At 38.2% G+C, this 24,964-nt stretch overlaps 1 protein-coding gene and 1 long non-coding RNA gene across 5 annotated transcripts in view; one reads left to right on the top strand and one right to left on the bottom strand.

Annotated features, from left to right (window-relative positions):
• The window catches only part of LOC148758423 (uncharacterized), a 33,520-nt gene extending 23,662 nt beyond the window's left edge, over positions 1-9,858 (bottom strand). The window contains exon 1 of the long non-coding RNA XR_016021171.1: positions 9,767-9,858. This is a non-coding gene — a long non-coding RNA (uncharacterized LOC148758423). The remainder of the gene's footprint in view (positions 1-9,766) is intronic.
• The window catches only part of DYM (dymeclin), a 269,717-nt gene that overhangs the window by 198,716 nt on the left and 46,037 nt on the right, over positions 1-24,964 (top strand). For all 4 annotated transcript variants that reach the window (XM_019721433.3, XM_074340000.2, XM_019721409.3 and 1 more), the window contains 2 exons: positions 9,005-9,187; positions 18,699-18,812. In XM_019721433.3, the coding sequence (XP_019576992.1) occupies positions 9,005-9,187; positions 18,699-18,812 (297 nt within the window). The remainder of the gene's footprint in view (positions 1-9,004; positions 9,188-18,698; positions 18,813-24,964) is intronic.

Here is a 24,964-nt window from a genome sequence, read left to right as displayed (position 1 = left end):
AAACAAAACTGCCTGTCTCTTATTTGCAAACTTACTGGACAGCTGACCAAAGGCAATTATTGTTAAATTGCCACTCAATGGTCTACATATTGTAGAAAAAGCTGCATCTTCGTTATAGTACTTCCTTGTACTGTCACTATGCTTTTATGAGAAGTGCCACCAACTCAATTTTAGCTTTGTTGGCATTGACTACTACTTGAAAGTTTTCTTGTTACACTGTACACATTACTCTAAAACCTCTTTGCATTCCATATCTTTCTTATAACAAAATCTTTTCTTAGTCCCAAATTGACGCAAGTAGACTAAAGAAGTGCAATGGAAGAAGGGAAAAGTGGGAATCATATTCCTTCTTGCCAACTAGATTTTGCCTCGAGATTCCTTTAACAGCCTTTTTCTATATTTCTATATTAATATCAACTTTTTCATTGCCTTTAAAAGAAGGATTTTGTTTATGCTGCATTAGGGTTTTACCCACCCTATTTTTATTTTATCATTTACATATTGATAGTTGTTTCTACCAACCTTGGTCCAGGAAAAATATCCAGAAAATAAAATTAAAAGTATCTCTTTCTTCCAAAGAAATTGGCACCATATAGCAAAATTGACAGGCAGCCCCAACTCATGACTTAATTGATTGCTAGTCTGTGACCTAGAGGGAACCATTTTAAGTCGGATCCTTATAACTGTCACACATGTTAGGTTCCGTTTCCCAAAACTAATTTCATATTATAGAAACACAAAAATAGATTATAGTGAATGAAAAAGTATTTTATAACCTGTATCATAAACAACAACACAGTAAAAATTGGGTTACATACATGTTTTTGGGTGTGTTTGAGGTTTTTGAAAATGTAAGTCCAATGACATTTGGACTGAACACATCTTGTTTTAGTAACTCTTCCTGTAGTAAGCATTCTTCATTACTGTGTGGACCTTAAACTGCTTTTAAAATTAATTTCGGCCACAAGAAATAACTTGCAAATTTAATATAGGATTGCCTCCCAAAGTTTTGGAATCGTAATTGTTGGGTGATAGACAATTTCCATGGCAACTTCTTCAAGTGACCCCTTCCTCTCATTGTAGCAGCAGACTGAGTCACCCTCATTGCCAGTGACCTTGACTGGGTCAAGAGCATTGGCAGTGGTTTGGACAAAATGTAGGCATTGGTCCCAGTCATTAGGCAGCCGTGAATATAACTTTCGGTCATGACTGGGAATATGGTTATAAAGCAGTGGGCTTTGAATCAAGCTGTCTTCAGTCAGGGGTTACCTATATTTCAGCATTAGACTTGGAAGATTTTTCAACATAATATTTCCTAAGGGGATTAGCTGTTTTAGTATAACAATAGTATTTAGGTTCTTTTAAAAAATCTCAGATTCACAGTTAGTGCATTTCATTGTAATTCACACAAATGTTCTGAAATTCAAATTTCAACATCACGGAAGCACTTTTCTTTAAATAGACATGAAAGTTCAAATCGGAAAACATGACAGTTGTTTGACTCACTGCCTGATGGAGTTAATATACCTCCCAAGTACATCTGTATCTAATAGGAAACTTTCATTCATTATTACTATCGCCTTTATTAGTAAGAGCAATGATTTCTTAAGCAGCTACTATATGTTAGGCATCTGGGGTAGGTGTTTTACATATTGATTATTTCGTTTCCACTCCACTGTAACAGTTTTGTTGATAAAGAAATCAAGGTTTAGAATTTTGCCCCAGGTCACACAGAAGGTAAATGGTAGAACAGGATTCAAAGGGCAGCATGGTTGACCACAGAGCCTGTGGCGCAGAATTCCTCTTCTGTCCTCAGGCCAATTTTCCATAAAGCCAGGGCATCTTTAATATATAGAGTAATTGCCCTGATTTAAATCCATGAAGAGTTTTTGGTATCTAGATTGAGGTTCAGCATCCCTCAGTGATATTTGCAATATTATTTCCAAGTAAAAATAACAAGTTTTTGTTCCCTTTTCTCAATGTTAAATTCCTTACATATCTTGCAAAAAGTGTTTCTGAGATATGTCTGCCTTACGAATTTAGACAGGATTTTGTAACGCCAAGGTGAAAGACGGGGCAAGAGCTGCATCTTATTTTATATCTTCAGTATCTGTTCTCACTGCTTAAGACAATGCTGCACGTCCTGAGTTACTGTTAGCGGGTGAAGACCAGTGGAAAAGAGCTTTTGAGTGAATGCAAACTGCATTGTGTCTGCGACTCCACCTTTCCAGACTGACACATTAGACCACACTTTGCCTTTAAGAATTCATTGAAATTTTAGCTGATGTTTTTTTTTACCCACCTCTTCCTCCGGTGCTCTGCCAAAAGCAAGTGAGTGCTTCTGTTCCCTTTTTTACAGGGACTCGTCCCTCTGGGGACTTCATTTCCCTTGATTGCCTTGCAAAATCATCATCATCATTCTCTGATGGCCTTAAGACTTATGGTTTATTAGATTATCTGGCTTTTTCTCATTCTTAGGGCAGGAGACGCATTCTTTGTAGCTTTCCACATCCTAAGCAGAAACCAGTGTCTCCCTGCATCGCCCCAGAGAGCGCTTTTATTTTACATTTGCTGGAACTGAGGCCCCGAGAGAGACTTGTCCAGTCCCTGGCAAAAGTGAGACTAGAACCCAGTCTAGGGCTTCTTTCTCCTGACTTTCAGCTACTTCCCTTTTTCCTCTTTTCTTTTGTTTTTTAAACTTCGTCTTCATACATGCTGCCTTGTATGTGATTGTTCACTGCCCTTCTTAGCACCACTGACACTTCTTCCCAAGAAAAGAATGAAAAAAGGGCACCAAACATCGTAGGTCTCTGAAGTTCACGTGAAATCCATGATATTCAAGTGTAGAGATCACTTCCTTTCCTTGCATTAACAATATGAAAGATAATTAACAAACGCTGATTCTTCTACCCTAATCACATTTTTGGTTACTCTAATTTATTTTCTAAATTCAGTATGTTCTATCTTCTTTATGGAAGGTGAGACTGAAGAAGAGGAAGAGATTTTTTAAATCTCATAAGCACTTGTTTTTGCAAATGAAAAACTGCAACTTGGGTTAAGTGACTTACCAAAGGTCATACAGCTAGTTATTGGCAGAGCTGGGGCTAGAACTGGGACTCTTGTATTTCAAATTGAGGTGATGGGAGGCCTATCAAAGCCATTAAGAAAAAAAAGGTACTTCTTCCTAGAGAATTGTTTTACTCAGATAATACTTTTATACAATGTGGAAGGGTATTTCTTTTTTTTTTTTTTAACAAAACCAATGTATTTTGAAGAAGAATGGAAACGAATACTAATTCTTAAGGCAAAACATTGAATTTTAAAAAACAAAACAGAAACTCCAGGCTTACTCTCTTCTGCCAGTAGGAGGGCCTGAGGCAGCGGGGGAAGCACTCTTCTGCACCCACTTTCTGCCCCGTGTGAGTAGCCTGCTAAGGTAATATGATTGTTGGAGGCTGCAACTTAGTTGGATTTCAATGAGAACATTCCTTTTTTGTGAGCTCCCTGGCTATTTTCCAGGTATGGAAAAACATGTAAAGTTATCCACTGACCCCTAGCAGCCACCATTATCTCGCCTTCCTGCAACCAGTAAGCATGTTTTAAATAACAGACTTCCCAGGGTTCTACTTTAGGCTTGTGGGCCACATTCAAACCCTGTCCAAGGAATGAAGAAAAAGACCACTTCGTTTTACATTCCCACATAAGACCCGTGGTGCCACAATGCTACCTCCTGCTCTCGCCCTCCCCCCCAACTCCCCTTGCATTATTAAGGTTACACATTGTCTCATCTGGTCACAGGATTTATTCTTCAGCTGTGATTTTGCATGTAATATAAAGCTAGTTCTTGCTATCAGAAGCTCGATATTTTGGGACAAATCCAGTTCTAGCTAGAAATAACATGGTCACAAAGCTTTTCAGTATGTGTGCCAGTGAATTAACAACATGAAGATAACAAGGGTCTATCACCAAGTGATTGGCTTTGAAGGCCATTTGCGCATTAACTTTAAAAAGAGGCTTGCCTGTTTATTTCCTCCCCCTTCTTCCCCACTTTGGCAAAGTCCCATTAATTTTGTTGAAGGTTTTATTTTCTGCTGAAAATGCAGGAAATTTAGACAACTCTCTTGGAATGCCCCCAAAACTAATACAAACAAGATACATATGCTTCTCTTAAGGAAACTAAAAATAAATGATTTGAAACTATTTAACTATAAATTCCCTCTTAAAAGGGAAAAGGAAGTTTATATAATGAGGCAACCATGAATGCTGTTGACAGGGTAAGATACTCCCACAACTGCCAACTTGTCCCTTTGACGTGAAATCACTGCTTAGCACTGAACTTGCTCAGTGTTCACTACCAACATGTACGAAAACCATCAGAAACATCAGAAAACAGGACCATTTTCTCAGGGTCCCTGTTTTTACAATTGAGATTTTCTGCAATAAAGTATGCTTTTTTTTTTTTTTTTTTGAAAGACTCAAGTCTGTTTGATCTGGGATCCATTCCTGGAATGGAAGCTGTATGTACTAAAAATAAAATACCATGAATGAAAAGGCACAATATTCTCCATGTATTTTGCTGTTTTACCAATGAGCCATCAGATTTTATTTCTGACAAAGCTAATTTTGACACGGTACAGAGGAGAAACATGGTTAGTTTTTAAAAGCATGTCTTTTTATAAAACCTTGTATTATTCCATAAATGTAAGTCAATTTTTCTATGCCCTGTTCTCTAAAAGACCAGTTTTGTAAATTAGCAGAAGGAGAATTTGAGGCTTATATTTAAGACGAAGAAATGTGATTTCTAAGTTCTTTGTTTGTAGTTGTAGTAATTGCATTAATTTACCAACTTTGGAAAGACATTTATCTTTTTGTTCTTTTTTCGTAATGTCTAAAATTAAAATGATTTTTCTCCTTGAAGTTACTTTAATGTATTCGTTTTTGTTTTAAGAAACAGTCACATGGTATTTACCATGTGTTTGTTACACATTGTTTTAAGGACTTTACAAATATTACCTCATTTAATCTTCATGAAAAAAGTCAAATAGCAAACTTACTTAAATACCATTTGAAATTCTGACACTCAAAAAGTGATTAAATAACCGTTTAGATCCGTTTAAATACTAAGATTTGGACGACTTTGTAATTTTAAAGAAACTCGAATCAAATTCACGCTAATTTTTCATCTTTTTTACAAGTGGTGATAATTACCCAATAATGCTTTTTAAAATTGAAACGTAAAGGATTTCATTTGTGTATTGCTAGGCATAGTAGGTACCTGCACCAGAATCTAGTCATGGTAGCAACTCGAAGGCTCAGGTAATTTGTAAATTATAATTATTGGGATAGTTTGCCTTGGAAATTAGAATTAGCCAAAAATTTGATACTTTATATCTCATAAATCAGAATATCCTGGTACATAACTTACCCCTCTGGCCCATGATTATTTCATGACCTGTGTGGTGCCTTGAATCTGCAATATATCTTCCAACACAAATGGAAGGATCCATAAGAGCATGGTTTCTAGGAAACAACTTAAGCAGTAGGAATGCTTGCTGTTCTTTAAAGGGATGATTAAAGTAGTGGTTAGCAGAAAACTGCTGCCACGTAAAAATGGAAATGAATTAGTTGCTGGGATTATAAGTATACATTTATGTACTTATGTACTTATTATGTATCTTAATGGCAGCAACTAAATATACAGAATTACATCTATGATTCACACAGTCTAAATGGTGGGCATCTAAGAGAATCTGGACAGGGGAAAGCCTTCAACCAGATTATACTGAAGGACAGTTGACGTTGCTGTTGGGTTGAGGAGAAGGTGCTGGCTGTGACAAGGGCACCGAACAAAGACCAATGAGGAGGTGACCTAAGTTGATGGACTTCCCTGCTAAGCTGGAACCGCTTTCTGTCACTACACAGGAATGAACCAGAGGCCTCGCCAAAGGATTCTGTGTTCAAGGATGAGGTGGTTGACCCCTTGAAATGAGTGTTATAGAGGGATTCTAGCATTAAAGGGGGGTGTCAGGGGTGTCTTGCGTAACTTCTGAGTGTGTTTTATGGTTTTATAATTCTTCGATCAGATTCTAAGCTTTCTAACTGGATAGATAATAACTGAATTGCTCAGTATTAAGCTAAAGGATTGCCGAATTGGATAAAATAATGTATGTAGAAATTATTGGTATAGTTTTGGGGACATAAAAAAACAACGTAGATACCTGAGTTCAAGGAAACCTCATTTTATTTCTCAAGAAATAACCCCTTTGAAAGTACTTGTGGGAATAACTGTAACTGACACCAGAAGGTGTAAGCTGGTGGGGCTGCTCCGTTGTGTACACCCCACACCCAGTAGGACTAGCAGTAAATATTTTGACCTACTAGTTGGTAAATATTTTGAATTTCGCCCCTGGATGTAACCAGGAAGAAAATTGGCCTTACCTCATAAACTGGGTAGTTGAGCTAAGGTTGGGAGGAGGTCTTTATATTGAAATTTTAATAACCTAAATTATTTACATTGTTACATGTGAAATAGATATTGACAGAACATTATAATCCACTACTTTTTCATTTAAGCTTATTTTTAATTTCTAAGTTATGTTTAGTTTCTCATTTTTGTTTTCTTAATAGTTTTACAACATTCAAGTACATGTTTTCTACTATAACAGTCCAACAAAATATGATGTCGTATAAAATGTCATTGCCATAACTTCCCACGTTATATTTTCAGTTGATTTGAGTAATGTGAGAAACTTGATGTTCTTGTCATTTAATTTATAAACCTGCAGTAAAAATAATCTGTGAAAGATAGCATTAGAACTAGAACTTAACTTGTCACAGAAGCAATATAAGAGAAATAAAATACCCAGTAACTCCTTGAAATATAAGAGGGTTCGTATAACTCCTAAAGAGCCTTCAGTCAAATTGATTGATGCAAAGTGAAAACTAATGTGGGATATGCTTATTGATGTAAAGATTCCAGTTTATACTTTACTTGACTTGGGGATAAAATAAATGGTCAATCGTTTAGTTTGGGTTTAAATGAGCAGGCGCCTATTTGGGGATTGGATCTATTACCCTGTTTGTTTCAGCAAATTACTCATTAAAACATTGAAATAAATTATCGATGTGTTTGAAAGCAGAAATTATAAGTTTTCAACAGGTAATTCATTTTTGAAATTTAAGTTTAATATATTAGGACTTAACATAAAGGGGTATATGAAATATTTATGAACATAAAATTCTGCAGAAAGCTAATTTTTCACTTGTGATCATACTACCGGTATCTCACTGTGTTGCTCTTAAATGCCTTTAAGAGAGAATTCTGAAACTTGAAGTCTCTTCCTCTTCCTCTACTAATTCAAGTACCAAAATGAGACTGGAAATATAATTGCGAGAACTCTGGTCAAGATTATGTCATCAGTTCCCAATTTGAAGGCTAATCTCTTCCCTTTGCTCTAAAAACATAAAAATACTAGATGAACTATAATAAAACATTTAAAGCACATAGCCACGCCCCAAAATGAGATAGATCTTTCTCAGAGCAGAAAAAGAAATGCAAGCAGAGAGCAGCATCTATAGCAGTGAGCCTGCAGAGCTTCAGGTCTGGAAGGAGGCAGGAATGTCTGTGAGCTCAGCTACTGCAGGGGACGGCAAAAGGTGCCCCGGTGAGAGGCAACACACTAGTGCCAGGTTCCCTGCTAGAAAATGGGAGCTGGAATAGATCTTGTATTGAAAAGAACCTGACTTAAAGGCATTAATAATGACTGTTAAGTTCTATGTTTGAGGAGGTGGGAGTTCACAGAACCAACCTCACAGTGGGATTTTGAGCCAAATTGATAACTGTCTTGGTGACAGACCTTGCCCTTACTATTAATATCTGCAGTGTCATTGTAGGGCAGGCACCCTCAGATACCAGTTTTGATACCTAGTTTCAGACTGGAAAATTTCAGACTCTAAGAAGCCACTGCGTGACCCGTAGATTTGGGGCGATTCTTCCACATTAAATGAGCCTGCATAACCAAAATTCCAAAACACATGCTGAAATGTAACTTAATACTAAGAAAGACAGCCAAAATAGTCATGATCATAATTAAGGTAAATTTATCTGAACAGAATTGAAAATTAATGGAATAATTTTGAAAATTCTCTAAGTATTTTTAGTATCCTCAAAGATAAATGAAGGAATAATTACAAAGAATAAATAATTATGAAATAAAAACGGAGAAATGAAACAAGAATATGACTGTGACAGAGAACTAGTTAATTAGAAAATTTTAAATGAAAAATAGTCATTAAAATTGAGAACTCAATAAAACAAAATAAATTCTTGGCACTATCAAAGAGGATTACATTGAGAACCCCATCAGACAATGTTATAATTTTTGCTTCAACCAGTGAACATAATTTAGAAAACTCAGGAGGAGAAGGAAAGTAGGTTGTATTTACATATATTTTTGCTCTTTTTTTCCAAGAGATCTGTTAATGGCTTTCTTTGAATTTTGCTGTTTTATAACTATTTCATGTTCAGATTCCAAAGACTATTGTTGACTCTGAGGAAAGGGAAAGGAAACAGTAGACCCTTTATCTGTAAATGTAAAGATCGAAATGACAGTGCAGAAAAATGAAGACATGTTCTGAATTAGGCACTTTTCTTGGAATTGGTAAGACCCTACCACCACTTTATATTATGAAAGTCTAATAATTTAGGGTGACACAGTGATGAGAACACAAATAAGTATATATTAAATGAGGGGCAAAACAAGCTCCAAATTTCCTTCTGGATTGATGCGTCTATAATGTATTATGTGAAATTCCTGAAGTTCAAAAATGTTTCACTCAAATCCTTTAGTAACTGATAAACCTAATTCCAAAGGATTTTGATGAGTTCTTTTGCATGATCTTTCCAGGGCTGTTACAATTTTAAAGTAGTTTGCTCTCATTCTAATTAACTCTTTGTCAAGGAGAAAAACACTGATTCTGTGCTGGGATTTTCTTTCTCCATCAGGCACAAGACCTAAACGTCATCGAAGAAGTGATTCGGATGATGTTAGAGATCATCAATTCCTGCCTCACAAATTCTCTTCACCACAATCCAAACTTGGTGTATGCACTGCTTTACAAACGCGATCTCTTTGAACAATTTCAAACTCATCCTTCATTTCAGGATATAATGCAAAATATTGATCTGGTAAGTGTAAATGGAGACGTCTGTTATGGTTCTTTTTTAAATATTAAAACAGAGAAAGTTTAACACACCTTGATAAAAACTAGAATAGTTATAGTGTCTTCAACATCTGCCATTATTATGCTATAACAATTGTCGCATTCTATATGTGTGTGTATGCGTTACATACGTAAACATAGTCGGATATAGACACACATCCATATTTAATAGAATTGAGATCATACTTTATACAGTTCTATATTCTGTTAAATACTTAACATTTTGATCACTAGCATTTTTCTTTAATATCATCAATTCTTTGAAAATCTCACATTTTAATACCTATATTATGGATGTCCTAAAATAGATTTAACCATTATATCAGATAAGAAAACCAAAATGCTGAGAAAAGGTTTCCCAGGTGATTTTAACACAAATCCAAGTCTAAGAATCATTGTCTTAGATAATGACTGCATATTTGCATAGGGCTTTATCATTGTGGGTTATTTGCATATACATAATCTCATTTGACCCTTAAACCATCCCTTTGAGGGGAGGCAAAGCAGGACTTTAGAGGAAAAATGGTCAGCTCAAGTCACTTACCTAGTAAGTCATTCAGGCCTTGAATCCAAGTCTTCTCATTATAAACTCCATGCTTTCAATACTCACTTGAATGAACCTAAGTAAGATTTCAAATGAGCAGGTTTTCCAACAACTTTTTGTTGAATACTGCCATCCAAAATAGTGCTGGGTACACTGGAACTTCATTCAAAAACATTTTAAACTTTTTTTACATAGTTTGAAAAAAGTGCCATGATAAAGATATAAATAACATCTCTACTTTTTCCCTCCTTCAGCACTTTACCTTCGCTCGCCTAAATTCCACTGAAATTTTGGCTTAAGCAAGCCTTTACTATTTCTTCTTTCATGAGGTTAACCTTGAAAAGTATTGGTAGAGGAGACTATGAATCTACTGTTATTTTTATCTGACAGGAAGTTGAGAGTAGATATTTTTCATTAAGACATTCAGCAATGTTGAATATCTGAGACAGGAGTGGCTAACCTTGGAGCACTTTTAACTTCTGCAGGAGTTAGACATGTGTTTTTCAAGGGGCCAAATTTCTATTAGCCATTGGTACCTATCCCTCCCATCTAAATCACAAGATAACACAATCTGGCTGAATTAAGCAGCGGGACAAGATACCATACCAAACGAGAGAGGATGTGAAAGAGACTTCATGGCTGAATATAAGTGGAGAACAGAAACAATGAACAATAATAGTTGTGTATTGTGATAAAGGCAAGAACTCTTTTTATCTCTGGACAGTGTAAAATTCACGTTAGATTTTATATATTTCCAGTCCCAACCATCATTACTGAACTCCAGACTAGTACATTCAGTTGCCAATATGACAGTCCCACAAATGTTGAACAAGGCTAAATCAGAATTCTTTCTTTTCTCCAAAAAAGTCAAGCACAAAATGAATGAACATTTTCTTCTACACTCTTCATTATCTCAATAAAGGACATCAATATCTACCTAGTTGCTTAAGCCAAAATAAAGAAGAAGAAAGAGGAATAATGAGTGCTAGCTGAAAAAAGGGTGGGAAATTGCAACTCTAAAGAGCACAGTTACAGAAGGCCTTTCTGAGAATGCGCATTTGAGCTAAGACTTGAAGGAGGCAGAGAGTGAGCCAGGCAGACATCTGGGGTCAGTGTTCTAGGCAAAGAAAACATAGGGGCAGAATGGGGGCATGTCTGTATCTCCCTCTGAAGCAAAAGGTAGGAATGCTTACTGACCATTAGAAAAGATTTGAGTCCCTAAGTTCAGAGTTCTGCTCCCATAATATAACCCATTGCATGTGCAAAGGTCATCTTGCCCTCTTCAAATCAGCCTTGTGCAAATTGGGGCTTGGGGAAACAGTGCAAAAATACTAATGCTCTGGTTTACTGCTGTTGCTGTGACTAACAAACCATCCTTCATCGCTGACCCAGAAATCTCCATCTTCTAGGATCCATGAAACTGTGACTGACTAACTTGTTAACTTGGAAGTAGGGTGAAATTTCAGACTTCACAATTCTTGACAGTGTGAAATGGTATAATATTTGAAGTTAGTCTGATAAATTAAAGATATATGTTATAAACTGTAGGCCAACGATACAAAAAAAGAAATAGAGATATAACTAGATAAAATAGACCCATAAATTATACTCAATCCAAAGGCAGGCAGGAAACACCAAATAAATAATAATAAACAAATAGAAAACAACAAGCAATGTGATAGATTTAAATCCAACCATGAAAAACTACAGAAAAACCATCATTGAGAATCACCTGAAGTCTAGCGGGACAGAGTCCTACAACCAAGGACATACAGAAAAACCACCTTGAGAATGGTAGGATGGGCAGAGATGCAGAAACAGCCCTTCTCACACCCATGTGTGGCATTTCAAAATCGGGAGGGATAGCTCAGCTGTGAAAGCCCCCACCCTTAGCCCCACACCAGGGTCCCCAGCCAAGAGTTACAGTGCCAAGAAGAAAAGTCCCCACAATTTCTGGCTGTGAAAGCCAACGGAGATTGTGGCTGAGTGGGACAGAGGACTGCTGGAGTCCCAGGCTTTCTTCTCAAAGGGCCCACACACACTTACGTGCTGACCATCTCACTCACTCTGAGCTCCAGGGCTGGGACAGCAGCTTGAAAGGCGCCAGGGACATACAGGAAGGAATTAAGTTGTCTGGCTTCAGGGCAAGTGCTGGAGGGGCAGCTTTCTCCCAGAAGGAACTGCTGACAGAATTCACTATTTCTTTGTTGAGCCTTCCCCTCTACCGGCATGCAGACACAGGTGGGTGCCATGTCTGAGTCTCCATCAACCTGGCTACCATCGTTCACTCCACCGTGGTGATTCCCTGAGACCTTGCCCCACCTAACTTGTGGACCTACCCAAGCTGCTTACAGTGGCTTTTCCATACAAATGGACTGTCTTGGCTTATGCTGCGGACTTTCCTAAGTCCAGGGAGACTGCACCACTGGGCCCCACAGGACATCTACTACATAAGGCCAGTTTACTAAGACCAGGTGGCATAACAGCCCTACCTAATACATAGAAACAAACACGGGAGACAGCCAAAATAAGGACAAAGAGACATGTCCCAAATAAAAGAACAAAACAAAGCCTCAGAAAAAGAACTAAACGAAATGGAGACAAGCAGTCTACCAGACACAGAGTTCAAAACATTCGTTGTAAGAATGCTCAATGATCTCAGTGAAAACTTCAAGAAAGAGATTGCACATAAAATTGGAGATAGAAAACATAAAAAAGAACCAGTCAGAAATGAAGAATACAATAATTGAAATAATATAGTAGAAGGAATCAGTAGTAGTTTAGATGAAGCAGAGAGTTTATTCAGGGATTTAGAAGTTAAGGTAGCAGAGAACCCCCAGTCAGAACAACAACAACAACAAAAAGAATCCAAAATAATGAGAACAGTTTAAGGCACCTCTGCGACAACATCAAGCATCATTGGGGTACCAGAAGAAGAAGAGGAGAGCAAGGAAATGAAAACCTATTTGAAGAAATAATGATGGAAAACTTCCATGACCTGGTGAAGGAAATAGACACACAAGCCCAGGAAGTGCAGAGGGTCCCAAACAAGGTGAACCCAAAGAGGCCCACACCAAGACACATCATAACTAAAATGCCAAAGGTTAAAAACAGAGAATCTTAAAAGCAGCAAGATATTTCATGAAAATGCAAATGAAAAAAGAAAAGCTGGAGTAGTAATACTTATACCAGACAAAATAGACTTTAAAACAAAAGCTATAACAAGAGGCAAAGAAGGACCAAGTAATCCCACTTCTGCATGTTTATCTGAAGAAACTCAGGATACTACTTCAAAGGGATATGTGCATCCATATGTTCATTACAGCACTATTTACAATAGCCAAGATATGGAGGCAACCTGGGTGTCCATCAAAGGATGAATGGATAAAAAAAAAGGTGGTACATAGTTACAATGAAATATTATTCAGCCCTAAAAAATAGAATGAAATCTTGTCATCTGTAACAACATGGATGGACCAAAAGATATTGTGCCAAGTAGAGTAAGTCAAATGCTATATGATTTCACTTATATGTGGAATCTAAAGAACAAAATAAACACACAAACAAAACAAACAAACTCACAGATACAGAGAACATTTTGAGGGTTGCCAGATGGAAGGGGCTTGGGGGAATAAAAATAGGGAAGGGATTAAGAAGTACAAATTGGTAATTACAAAATGGTCATCGGGATGTAGCATAAGGAATGTAGTTAATAATATTGTAATTAACTATGTATGGTGTCAGGTGGGTACAAGATCAGATCATAAGTTACCTAATGTCTAATCATTATGTTGTACACCTGAAACTAATATAGTGTATGAAAAAAATTTTAATAAAATTTAAAAAATAAGTAAATAAATTCAACCATGTCAATAATTACATTAAATGCCTCAATGAAAAGAGGTTTTCAGATTGGATAAAAAGTAAGCTCTAACTATGAACTGTCTATAAGCAGCTCACTTTGAATATAAAGACATATATAAGTTAAAAGTAAAAGGATGAAGGAAGTTTTACCATGCAAGCAGTAATTAAAAGAAAGCTGGAGTGATTATATGAACAGTAAAGTAGACTTCGAAACAAGGAATATTACTGGAGATAAAGAGGACCACCGTGTAGTAATAAAGGGGTCAGTTCACCAAGAAGACGTAACAACCCCAAACGTGGATCCACTCAAGAGCTGGTGAAATCCATCAAGAATTAGTTGACCACGTAACCATCTTGCGCAAGATAGGGGCCTGCACATCTGTCCTGGGAGAGTGTCTCTTTAATAAGCACACCCTAGGAGACTGTAGTGATGAGAGCTAAGCCTTAGGCTGGCTACCCATAGCCACAGGGGTGACTGCCCTGCTCCCCAAAGCAGTATGTGCATATTGGGGTTACCTTAACCTTGTCTATGAGTTGTATCAAAACATCTACTAAAGTTCTTTCTTTGTATCATTCCTTCAAATAGAGTAATTCGGTATCACCACTCTCCCCCCAAAAATAACTAGAAGAGTAAATTAAACCCAAAGCAAAAGAAATTAGGAAATAATAAAGATAAGAACAAAATTAATTAAAATTGAAAAAGTAATAGAGAAAACCAGTGATACCAAAAGCTGGTTGTTTGGGAGTGGGGGACTATAAAAGTGATAAATGTGTAGCCACACTAACCAAGAAGAAAAAAAGAGAAGATAAAAATTACCAATATTATGAATGATAGAAGGGACATTGAAAGAATAACAATAGGTGAATATAAGGAATATGTCTCTGGCAATAAATTTGACAGTTTAAATGAAATAAACAAATTCCTTGAAAGGCAAAACTTTCAAAGCTTATTCGTAAAGAAATAGATGATTTAAATAGTTCTATATCTTTAATAGATATTGAATTAGTACTTAAAATTTTTCCAACAAAGAAAACTCCAGGCCTACATGGCTTCACCCTTGAATTTTGCCAGACTTTTAAGAAAGAAATGATACTACTTTAATACAAACTCCTCCAGATAATAGAAGAGGACATACTTTCCAATTCTTTTTATGAAGACATTATTACCCTAAGGCCAGTACTAGACAAAGACATTACAAGAAAAGGAAATTACAAATCAGCGTCGCTTGTGGACAGAGGCTTAAAAATCCTCAGCAAAATATTAGCAAATCAAATTTAGTAATGTTCAAATTATCAGTTAGCACATACCCCAGGAATTCAGTCTGGTTGAACGTTTTAAAACTAATTAATGTAATTCACCACATCGACAGACTAAAGAAAAACCTCATTATCATCTCAGTGCATACAGAAAAAGCATTTGTCAAAATTCTTTTTTTTTCAGGTTAAAAAAATCTATGCAAACTGAAAATTTCTTCAATCTGATACTAAGCTTAATTTTTTTAAAAATAAAACTAATATAAATTTTTTGAAAGAAAGAGTTATACAGTAAATTCATCAAGTCAAAATAGAAGAGCTTTTAGTTGAGCTTCAGTAATGTGTTAAACTAGTGGTGATCCTATTGGCTTTAACCTGCAGGCTTTCCTGGAATTTGCTTTCAGTGGATTTCACTCGCTAGTCCTGTCTGGTTTGGGTTAAATGACCTTTGCCACCAAACTCAGGACTTACAAATTTTTCACCTACGAGAGGCATAAAATCAGGAAATAGAGACATATAAGTACAAAGAAATGTTATCGATTACATACTGGTAATAGTAGCATTGCATGGGTTTCATCCTTGACAGCCTACTTTCACATGTATTATAATTGTTTCCCATGTGGTAGGTAGGGCAACTTTTTCATTTGAAGATACTAAGATACGCCTGATAGTAATGATAGTAGTTGACATTTTGTAAGCACGTGCTATGTGCCAGGCATGTTCTTTCCTCTATGCACTTTGCAGGTATTCACTTATTCAATTCTAACCACAACCCCTGAGGCAGGGTTGTAGTTTTCCTCACTTTAAGATCAGGAAACTGAGGCATAGAGAAATTAAATAACCTGCCTAAGTTTATAAGGAGAGCTGGAATTTAAACCCAAGCATCTGGCACCTGGTAAGTGCTCTTAGCCTACTGCATGATGCTACATGTGGAAGCAGTGGAGTGTCTTACAAGTCACATTGCTAGTAAGTATCAGAGGCAGGACCCAAACCAGGCCTTCTGACTTGGAGCAGTTCGTTCATGGTCTATGGTACCATCATGTCCAGTCTATTTTATTATACATGTTTGATCTGTGTACTGTCCCCCAATTACATTGCATCTTTCTTGAAGACAAGAGTATCTATTTCCTTTGTAAATCCTCTGGATGTTTCTTCCACTGAATAGTTTGTCCGGTACATGTATTGATTAAAACAAAAACTTGAGGAAAAACCAGAAATCTATATAAGGAAATACATATGTATTTTACCTTTTAAAACATGGATCCATTGTCTTTCAAAAAAAAAAAAAAAAAAACAGCTTAGTTCTCTATTTTTATCTCTTGGGAGAAGGGCCATTTAGCGAGCAAAAGTGTTTCCCTGTCTAACATACCTTTTTTTTCACCCTCATGTACCTCAGAAAGGCTTCTCATTTTTTTAAATCTGTGTTGTAGTGATCCATTCACTGGTTTCTTGATAGGTGGTTAAATGTGATTTTATGTGATAATATGTGACAAAAAAGAAAATGGCAGAGCTGGCATCTGTCCTCCTAGGACAAAAGTGCTACATTAGAAGGTAAAAACAGGGATGAACCAGTCTACTCTCACAAGAAATGGATCCATAAAAATTATCAAGAAGACTGCATTATGGATTGATATGAACACAGTGCATCTCACTATGAGCGATGCTGCGTTTGCCGACGATAATGTGAAGCCTTTGTGATTAGCAAGACGTGTGATAGCTAATTATCCAGATTTTTTGTTTTCTGTGTAAAAACGTTTATTTGTACTAATGTTTAGGTACAGGAATGGGGGTGGGGGGTAGGGAGAGAGAGAGAGAAAGGGAGAAAGAAAGCTCCAAAGTGACAGCAGATTATTTTTAATGATGATATTTTAATTGAGTACAAAAAGTGTTGTGTCTATAATTAAGTAATCTTTAAAATCTAGTTTATTTTGTCTTATTTTAAAATTTATGTACATTTTATAACTTGTAAGCCATTAATGCTACAGTATACTGCATAATTTATAAATAAACAGGACATATATTGGAAGTACCTCCTCACTTTTTTACTTGTAGGCGTGTACAGTCTAGTTCCTGGCTGAGGGTCAAAATCATCTGGAGAGACTGACGTAGAAGGTGTCTGGCCAGGCCTGGGGATCAGTATTTTCACAAAGCTTCCCGGCTACTTTTGATGATCAGCCACCTTTGAGAGCTATTCCTTGTCTACATTATTTACCAGAAATCATCCAGTAGTGAAAATGTCTGCATTTAGTAAATATTAGAAAGGGAAAAAGACATTCTGTAAGGCTCAAACATCTATAAGATTTATCTACTTTTCCATTGACATTTTTCACTTCTTGGGATGTGTTTTTAACAAACATGTTCCTACCCTTTAAATATTTTTTGGTCAAAGAAGAAAGTTTTATACATAACTATTGGGCTGAACCATATGAAATTGCCACTGTTCAATCATTTTTTACCTACAAAAACAGCACTTCATATGGTTAACCAAACATTTTTCTCAGAAAACAATGTTTAAGACCTATAAAGATATTTATACAAGAGGAAGGCATTTAGTTTGCATCTTTGATGTTGTATTTTTTAAAATAAGATTTTAATATAACGATTACAATATGTTTTCTAATTTATGTTGTGTCTGTCTTCCAAGACTTAATCACTATATTATAAAAAGCAATTTGAGTACATGCTGTGTCTAAACGCTGAATAAAATTTTATCCCAGAAGTCCCCAAAAGAGCTTTAAATCTGACTTGGGAAAAACAAGACCCATAGGCATATGCTGAGAAACCAACCTGTCATGGACAAAGAAGCAACTTGCAAAGGAGCTGGTTCCAGCAGATTGCCTAAGATAAAGAAATTATTTATCCGGACTCAACCGCCGTGTAACCAGTCACTGGCTGCCTTTGTTTTCACTCATTGCCACAAGCTCATTAGGGCCCTGGCTCCACCTGGGTCTTTACTTTCCAGAATAAATGGATTTTAGTGGCATTTATGTCATACTGTGCACTTTCCACTACAATGGTTAGGAAAGAAATTATAGTACTCTTGGACAACTGATATTGAGGAGAATAATCTTGAATGAATAATTATAAAAATGTTTGCAAACAATTGTGAGTAACTTAATATAAAAATATGTAAATGAAAATATTCCACTTTTTTTTTAAAGCATAAGTAAGATTTTATATTTTTGCATGTTTGATTTTAAAATGATTTGCTAAAATGTGATGACATTCTTTTAGTGTTTTGTGACAAATATTAAGGGACAATATTATTTCCAGAATACTACCGTGTTAGCATCTTGCTGCATAGGTCAGGCTGTGCAGTGACATTGGACAAAGTAATTATCGCTTGCTGTTGATTGTTCCTGGTGACCAAGGATAAGAGTGTTGTGGAAAAATTAAATTAATAAATAATGTCCAAAACATCATTTTAGCCATTAGCTTCAAATTCTTATTAAGCTTTTTTTTTTTTTTTTTTTAAGAGTTAGTATTAAGCTTTAGATTTCTCTTCCCACCTTCTGATGGGTACTGTTCTCTAAGTGAAATATACATGCCCATTGAGGCAGCACAAGAGAGAGCAGAATTCAGGAGACTATTTAGTTCACAGAATGGATAATCAGCCTAGACTATTCAGGGGGTGGCTCTGATTCAGCCTTCAAACCCTTTGTAGAGAGGGCTACATTGTAGGAGAGAATTAAAAGCCAGGTCACTCAGTCTAAGAAGTGGAATTATGATAGTTTGACTACCATGTGAGAAAGGCATCTACTGAAAATACATCTCATACATCTACTTGTTTAAAAAATGACGCTTTATATTCCAGGTGATCAACTTCTTTAACTCGCGGTTGCTACAAGCTGGAGCTGAGCTGTCAGTGGAACGGGTCCTGGAAATCATCAAGCAGGGAGTTGTTGCACTGCCCAAAGACAGGCTGAAGGTAAGACTGGAAAACGAAACATACTGTTGGATCAGTTGGTATAAATATTAGTGTCTGAGCAGGCTCAATTCAGAATCGTACTACTTACCTAGTACTTGTGCTAGAAAAGGCTCTTTAAATATTCCCTGTTCTACTGTATTGTGATACACAGAACTGTGATGAAGAGGGATTCTCACAGTGTTCTCAAAAGTAAACAGCAGAAAAAAGAACTAATATCTTCATATCCCTGCATATCCTGTGAGTAACCTATACTAGGTTACTACCTATACTAGGAGTGATTTATGTAAAGAGGCACCTCATTTTGTTAACCCAGTGAAGTCAGTTCATCTTCGTAAGTGTCATCAAGGGTTGATGGGAAGGTGGAGGTGGTGCTGATGACAACTACAACCGTGGCCTACACTTATGTAGTGTTTACGCAATGCTGTGTGGGGTTCTTTCACATACTAACTCATTTGCTCCTCACAGCAGCGCTTTAAGGTAAGTAGTGTTATCATCCTAACTTTTCAGATGAGGAAACTGATGCAGAGACGGTAAGTAACTTACCCAAAGCCAGACAGTGATAGAACTGGGAGATTACTACCCAGGCAGTCTGGCTCCAAAGGCATGCTCGTCATCACCGCACTGTTTACTGGATGCTTGGGTATATCTATGGAAAGAGAAGCGTTTTGTGAAAGAGGTATGGGAAATATTGTATTTTAAGAAGGCAGTTACATTTGTGTTTTAGATGTGTTCCTAACGTGATCTTATGATGTAAAAGTCATACTTCAAGACTAATTGTCCCATAGGAAAAAATGTAAAGGTCATGGTTTGGGGGGATGCATGACTATACAACATCGTCGCATATTTTTACTTTAATACTCCATTTTAATTTTTTCCTACATTACCTTCTAAATGTTTTAAAGTGCTTGGTCCTAAACTAACAGCACAGAGCGTCATAGTGGATGTTTGGCCTTCTTCGTAATGTTTTATCACAATTAACTTCTGTTCCAAAGTTACTGTTTGGGGGGAGGGGCTGTGTTTTTCAGCACTATCACTACAACCACAGCGTAATGAACGTTTGAGAGATATTGTTGTAGGACATGAAAATATTTTCAGTTATAATAACAGAATTTATAAAACAACAGCACATTAGTCATAACCACTTAGAGAAGTTCCACCATATGTAAACAGCAGGAGACTCACGCAGAGCTTCTGTCTGTTGGCTAAAATGGCACCACCACGTGGCAGTAGCATCGAAACTGATTACAGTTCACTGGACACTCCAGCTTTGACTTTATTCCTGACAATGAGCAAATATATAAGTTAATGCCAAAAAAAAAAGTAAGGAATTGATATTATTTCCATCCTTACATTAAGCATGTTTTGGGGTGGTCTCTATTTTGCACTGTTTCAAATTTACTTGAACCTATACCAGGTGAACCAGTACAAAAATCCATAAAGATTCAAGTGGCTGCTCACCAGAAGTAATGGATCTTGGCGTCTAAGCTAAGCCAAGAAAGAAGTAGAACTATCAGCAGCTTGGCTGTAAAAAAAGAAAGGATCGTGCAGAGGAATCAGGGGAAGGGGGATTTTAATGAGATCAGAAAACCGGCATAGTGGAAGGAATGGAGATTGTGGTGAGAGAGCGGTATGTTTAGTCTGGAGAAGTCAGAAGTGGGACAGACCTCGGTGATAACATGGTCTGGATTGGGCCGTGAGTGGGACACTGAAGTGATGTGGCTGTGAGTGCATGTCGGTGTGATTAAGCCAGGTGACCAACTGGAAGCCAAGGATGGGTCCTTCACACAGACATCATAGTCACTCAGGTTGAGAAGCCATGAGGTGCAGAGAAAGACTGAGCCAAATGCTGCAGTAAATGGGAGAGTGGCCTAGAAGTCAGTACGGCAGCTACACAGACAAGAAGCAACTGGTACCACCTTCCTATGAGCAGAGCTTTTGCTTAAGGGTAGAGGATGAGAGGAATAACTGCCAAGAAACAAAGAATAAAGCAACCTCTATTTCCAAAGGCTTCTGGGGAATTGGAGGCCTGAGGGGAGAGCCAGATCTCAATGAAAGAAGTAAGGAGCAAAGATTCAGTGCAGGGACAGAGAATGTAGGGATACTTAATAGCTCTGAAATAAGGGTTCAAAAAGTCATTGTGGGATATGGCAGTGAGGGAAGAACAGGGTGTTGGACCAGGGGAGAGAAAGCACGAAGCCGTATGGGGACAAAAGTGTGGAGAAGATGGCTGGTGGAGGGGCTTATGTTTGAGCAAGGGCCAGCGATGAGGACATATGACATGTTAAGTTTAAGCTTGCCACAGGGTTCCATCAACAGTAAGTCTTTATCAACTATTCGCTCTGTGACAGCCATTGTTCCAGGTGCTTGGGCACATCAGTGGTCAAAGCTCCCTGCCCTCAGAGGGCTACCAATCTCACAGGGCTGCCAATCTCACAGGGCTCCCTGCCCTCACAGGGCTCCCTGCCCTCACAGGGCTCCCTGCCCTCACAGGGCTGCCAATCTCACAGGGCTCCCTGCCCTCACAGGGCTCCCTGCCCTCACAGGGCTGCCAATCTCACAGGGCTCCCTGCCCTCACAGGGCTCCCTGCCCTCACAGGGCTCCCCGCCCTCACAGGGCTCCCTGCCCTCACAGGGCTGCCAATCTCACAGGAGGAGCCTGACACTGAACAATGAGCGTAATAGAAATAACAGAGATCTAGTACTAAAAGGCAGGAAGTGCTCTGGAAAATAAAAGAGTAGGTTGAGGGGTTTGGGAGTAGCGGTGAGGGGGGAGTGGGAGAAAGTTGTAGAATTACAAAGAATGGTCTGTGCAACATTTAGCAAAGATGAAAAGGAGTTAAGCATAGTGATTCAGAGGAGAGTTGCCAGCAGTAAGAACAGCGACTGAAAAGGTCCAAAGCCAGGAGGATGCCGGGCATGTTAAAGAAATAACAAGGAGACCAAAGTAGCTAGAGCCTTGGGAACAACAGGGAGAGGAGTAGGGGGTGAACAAGGACGATTGGGGGCGAAGGGTGCAGTGAGATGTTGAGACATGTCATGATGTGGTCTGTTTTCATAGGACCATTCTGGCTGCTGTGTGGAGAGTAGGCTGACGGGGGGAGGCAATGAAAGCAGAGACCGATTAGAAGAGTATTGCTTTCCTTGGACCATGGTGGTGAGGTGGGAGTACCCATAGAATTCATCCAATAAATGGTCTGGTGAGCAGAGGAGAGCTTCTAGGCCTCTTCGGAGGCCGCAGAGGTCTACATTGATTACAAAAGCTCGGGGGCATGGTGGCCAGAACATGCCTTCTGATGGACTGGTGAGAGGACCGGTCTGCAAGCATGAGAAGAGTTGTTTATGGAAGTGGACTTAGACTTGGTCTGTGTGGTCTCAGGGACAACTTTCAGAGGTTGGTTGTCGGAGTCTCATGGTTGGAAGCCTGGCTCCACTGCACTGAATGCTGTGTGGCTCAACAGTGCTTGTGGGTCAGTGTGTTACGTACTACTGTAGAGAGGCTGTCTATCCTAAACAATTCAGAATAAACTTCCAGATGCCACACCCTAAGACAATCTGGAAAACTTTCAGAGAATCAGCAAAATCGAGAAAGAACACAGGGAGTGATTAGAGGAACGCACACTCTTGTTATTAACCTTAAGAAGACAAGATCCGAGCAGCAGAGACTGGTCTTCAAGTACTGGACGAATTGTTTATGAAAGCATATTTGGACATGTTCTTTGTGGTCTGAGGAACAGGACCAATGGGGAGAAGCTACATTACAGGGACCTGCATTTCAGTCCCATGTAAGGAAGAACTTTCTAATAACAGGAGGAATTATTTAGAAATGGAATAGGCAACTTTTGGGAAGTGATGCATTCATTCTCACCGGATAGAGCTGTTAAGGGAACAGGCTAATGGTCACTTGGCAGGGATGCAGATACGTTCCATCTTGGATGCAGCTCTTATCTAGCAGTACTAGCTCACTAGAGCAGTGAATGGGGAAGGACTCCAAGGCCGAGTTCAGGTGCAGCAGGAATAGTGCTGCGATTAACAGTACCTGCCATTGGCAACAAGAGCAAAAAGTAAGGAACACATGTGTGAGGTTGTTTGCCATTCCAATTGTAAAGACTCAAACACTGGTTGGGAAATCCAACTATGTGACTTTTTAAGAACCTTCCCATTCCTAAGAGTCTAATGCTATCTACGCATATATAAAATTATTGTGCTCCACGAAGTAGAAAACTTCATAAACTTTTGATAACAGTTTTTCTTCTCAGAAGATGTAAGAAACAATAAGGAAAACATATTAATCTGTGTTTTGTTAATGAAAAAGTTCATCTATGACAGAGAGCTCACCTTTCAGTTCATAATAGCAGATGGCCATAGTCAGCTCTGTATGCCAGAAGAGACAAATTGCTGAAAGTGGGATATGGCTCATAACAAGAAAAAAATATGGTTCAGGAGGGGTGGAAAACTAAAAAACAAAAAATAGTCTTGACCAATCATTGATTGTCCTGTGCAAACAAATCCGAGAACTGCCTTTTTCCTGCAATACCTGTTCTCAACTCTCCACCACTTTCACTCCCTTCTGGTCTCTTCTACACCACAGAGAAGCCCAAATGCATTTCCCAGAATCCTCCTCGTGTAATTCTGAGTTAAAGCCTGCCAAAGAAAGGCACTTGCATGAGTTTTGGAAGGTTGAAGAGAAGAAGCCATTTTTCTCCAGAGGAAGAGCCTGCCCTCCACCTAGCTTGGTGCTGCAGATGATGGCAGAGGTCATGGAGGGCTTCCCAGAGACACTGAGGTTTGCAGCTACTTGCAGTGAGCTGTTGAGAACCATCCACTCCAGAGCTGAGACTGCTCTGTTGCACCTTCCCTGACGTGCCAACCTTACCCTTTCCTATAGTTGCATAAGGCTTTATTTTCCATATGAAATCCTTTTTCCCCCCCTTCTTCCACCTTCCCCGCCCAACCCCCCCTCCCCACCCCACCTGACCCCAGTTCAAGCCATTATTTCTCAGTCTAGTTGTGCACAGCAGCAGCCCAGCTTCAGGGAGAGCCATTGCTCACAATCTTAGCTGTAGAGGGCAGAGCTAACTGGCCCATGTGGGAATCGAACCAGCAACCTCGGCGTTAGGAGCACAGTGTTCCAACCACCTGAGCCACCAGGCCAGCCCCCCATATGAAATCCTTTTCCATATGAAATCCTTCTGTTTTCGCTGCCAAACCTGTCGGGGAAACTAAACCCCTGGTTTCAAACAAAGGAATTTAATTCAGGGAATTACCATGGACAGCTAATGCTTTCTCACTCTGCTGTCATACCCAGATCCTTTTTTTTTAATGTCTGTCCCTCCCCTGTAATAAACCTTAGCCCCTTTCTTTTGGCTTCTCTCTCATTAATTGTATCTTTAGTTCATTTTTTTCTGCTTAGTTCAATCCCAGACTTTATTTTCTAATCCTTTGGTGAACACTTTTGGCACAAGGGCCCATCCATGCGCCATAGCAGGTACTGAAAGTTAATTTTGTAGGTTCACTATAATACTTACCCTAAAGCAAAATGAAGGACAGTGTACAGGCTATATGTTTGAATGTTAATGTGTTGTTCATTTATTATACTGTGTTCAGGAAGAAAGTGTCCTCTGTATTTGAGATAGTAGCATATAAATGAAAATATAACTGTTTTTTTTTTCAGGATTATGGCTGCATAAAGAGAGAGATTAATTGATCTGTGGGAGCTCCCAGACCAGTTAACTCTTATTTAGAGCAAGATCCTATTGAGGCCAAGAGGGCCGGTTAATTTTGTTCCGAAACATAACAAGGAACTATACTCCTGACTCCTGCTTACCATGTCACTCTATGGTTGCAAGAGGGACAGATGATAGGGGATGGATGATTCAGTTTAAAAAAAAAAAAAAGCCACCCTCAGAGCTAGAAAAGAAACTAAAATTATATTTATTCCCAGATGATGAGTCATCCTCAGTTGGTTTAAATGATAGCACGTTATTACCACTGATGTTACTAGGGAAAAAAGGCTGTTTATCTTTATATTCAAGGCTTATCTCAATTATTTTAATCATCTTTTTGGATTGAGTGTTTATAATAAAACGAATCACTTAAAACCTCTAGAGTTTAATTCACAGAATTCTGCGGTATTCAAAGTTGATTGAAAATTC

Source organism: Rhinolophus sinicus, chromosome 4, assembly GCF_057876585.1.
Source record: "Rhinolophus sinicus isolate RSI-liver-muscle chromosome 4, RSI-T2T, whole genome shotgun sequence".
Taxonomy (NCBI): Eukaryota; Metazoa; Chordata; class Mammalia; order Chiroptera; family Rhinolophidae; genus Rhinolophus; species Rhinolophus sinicus.
Note: the sequence above shows the minus strand (reverse complement) of the source record. Positions and strands in the feature narration are given on the sequence as shown.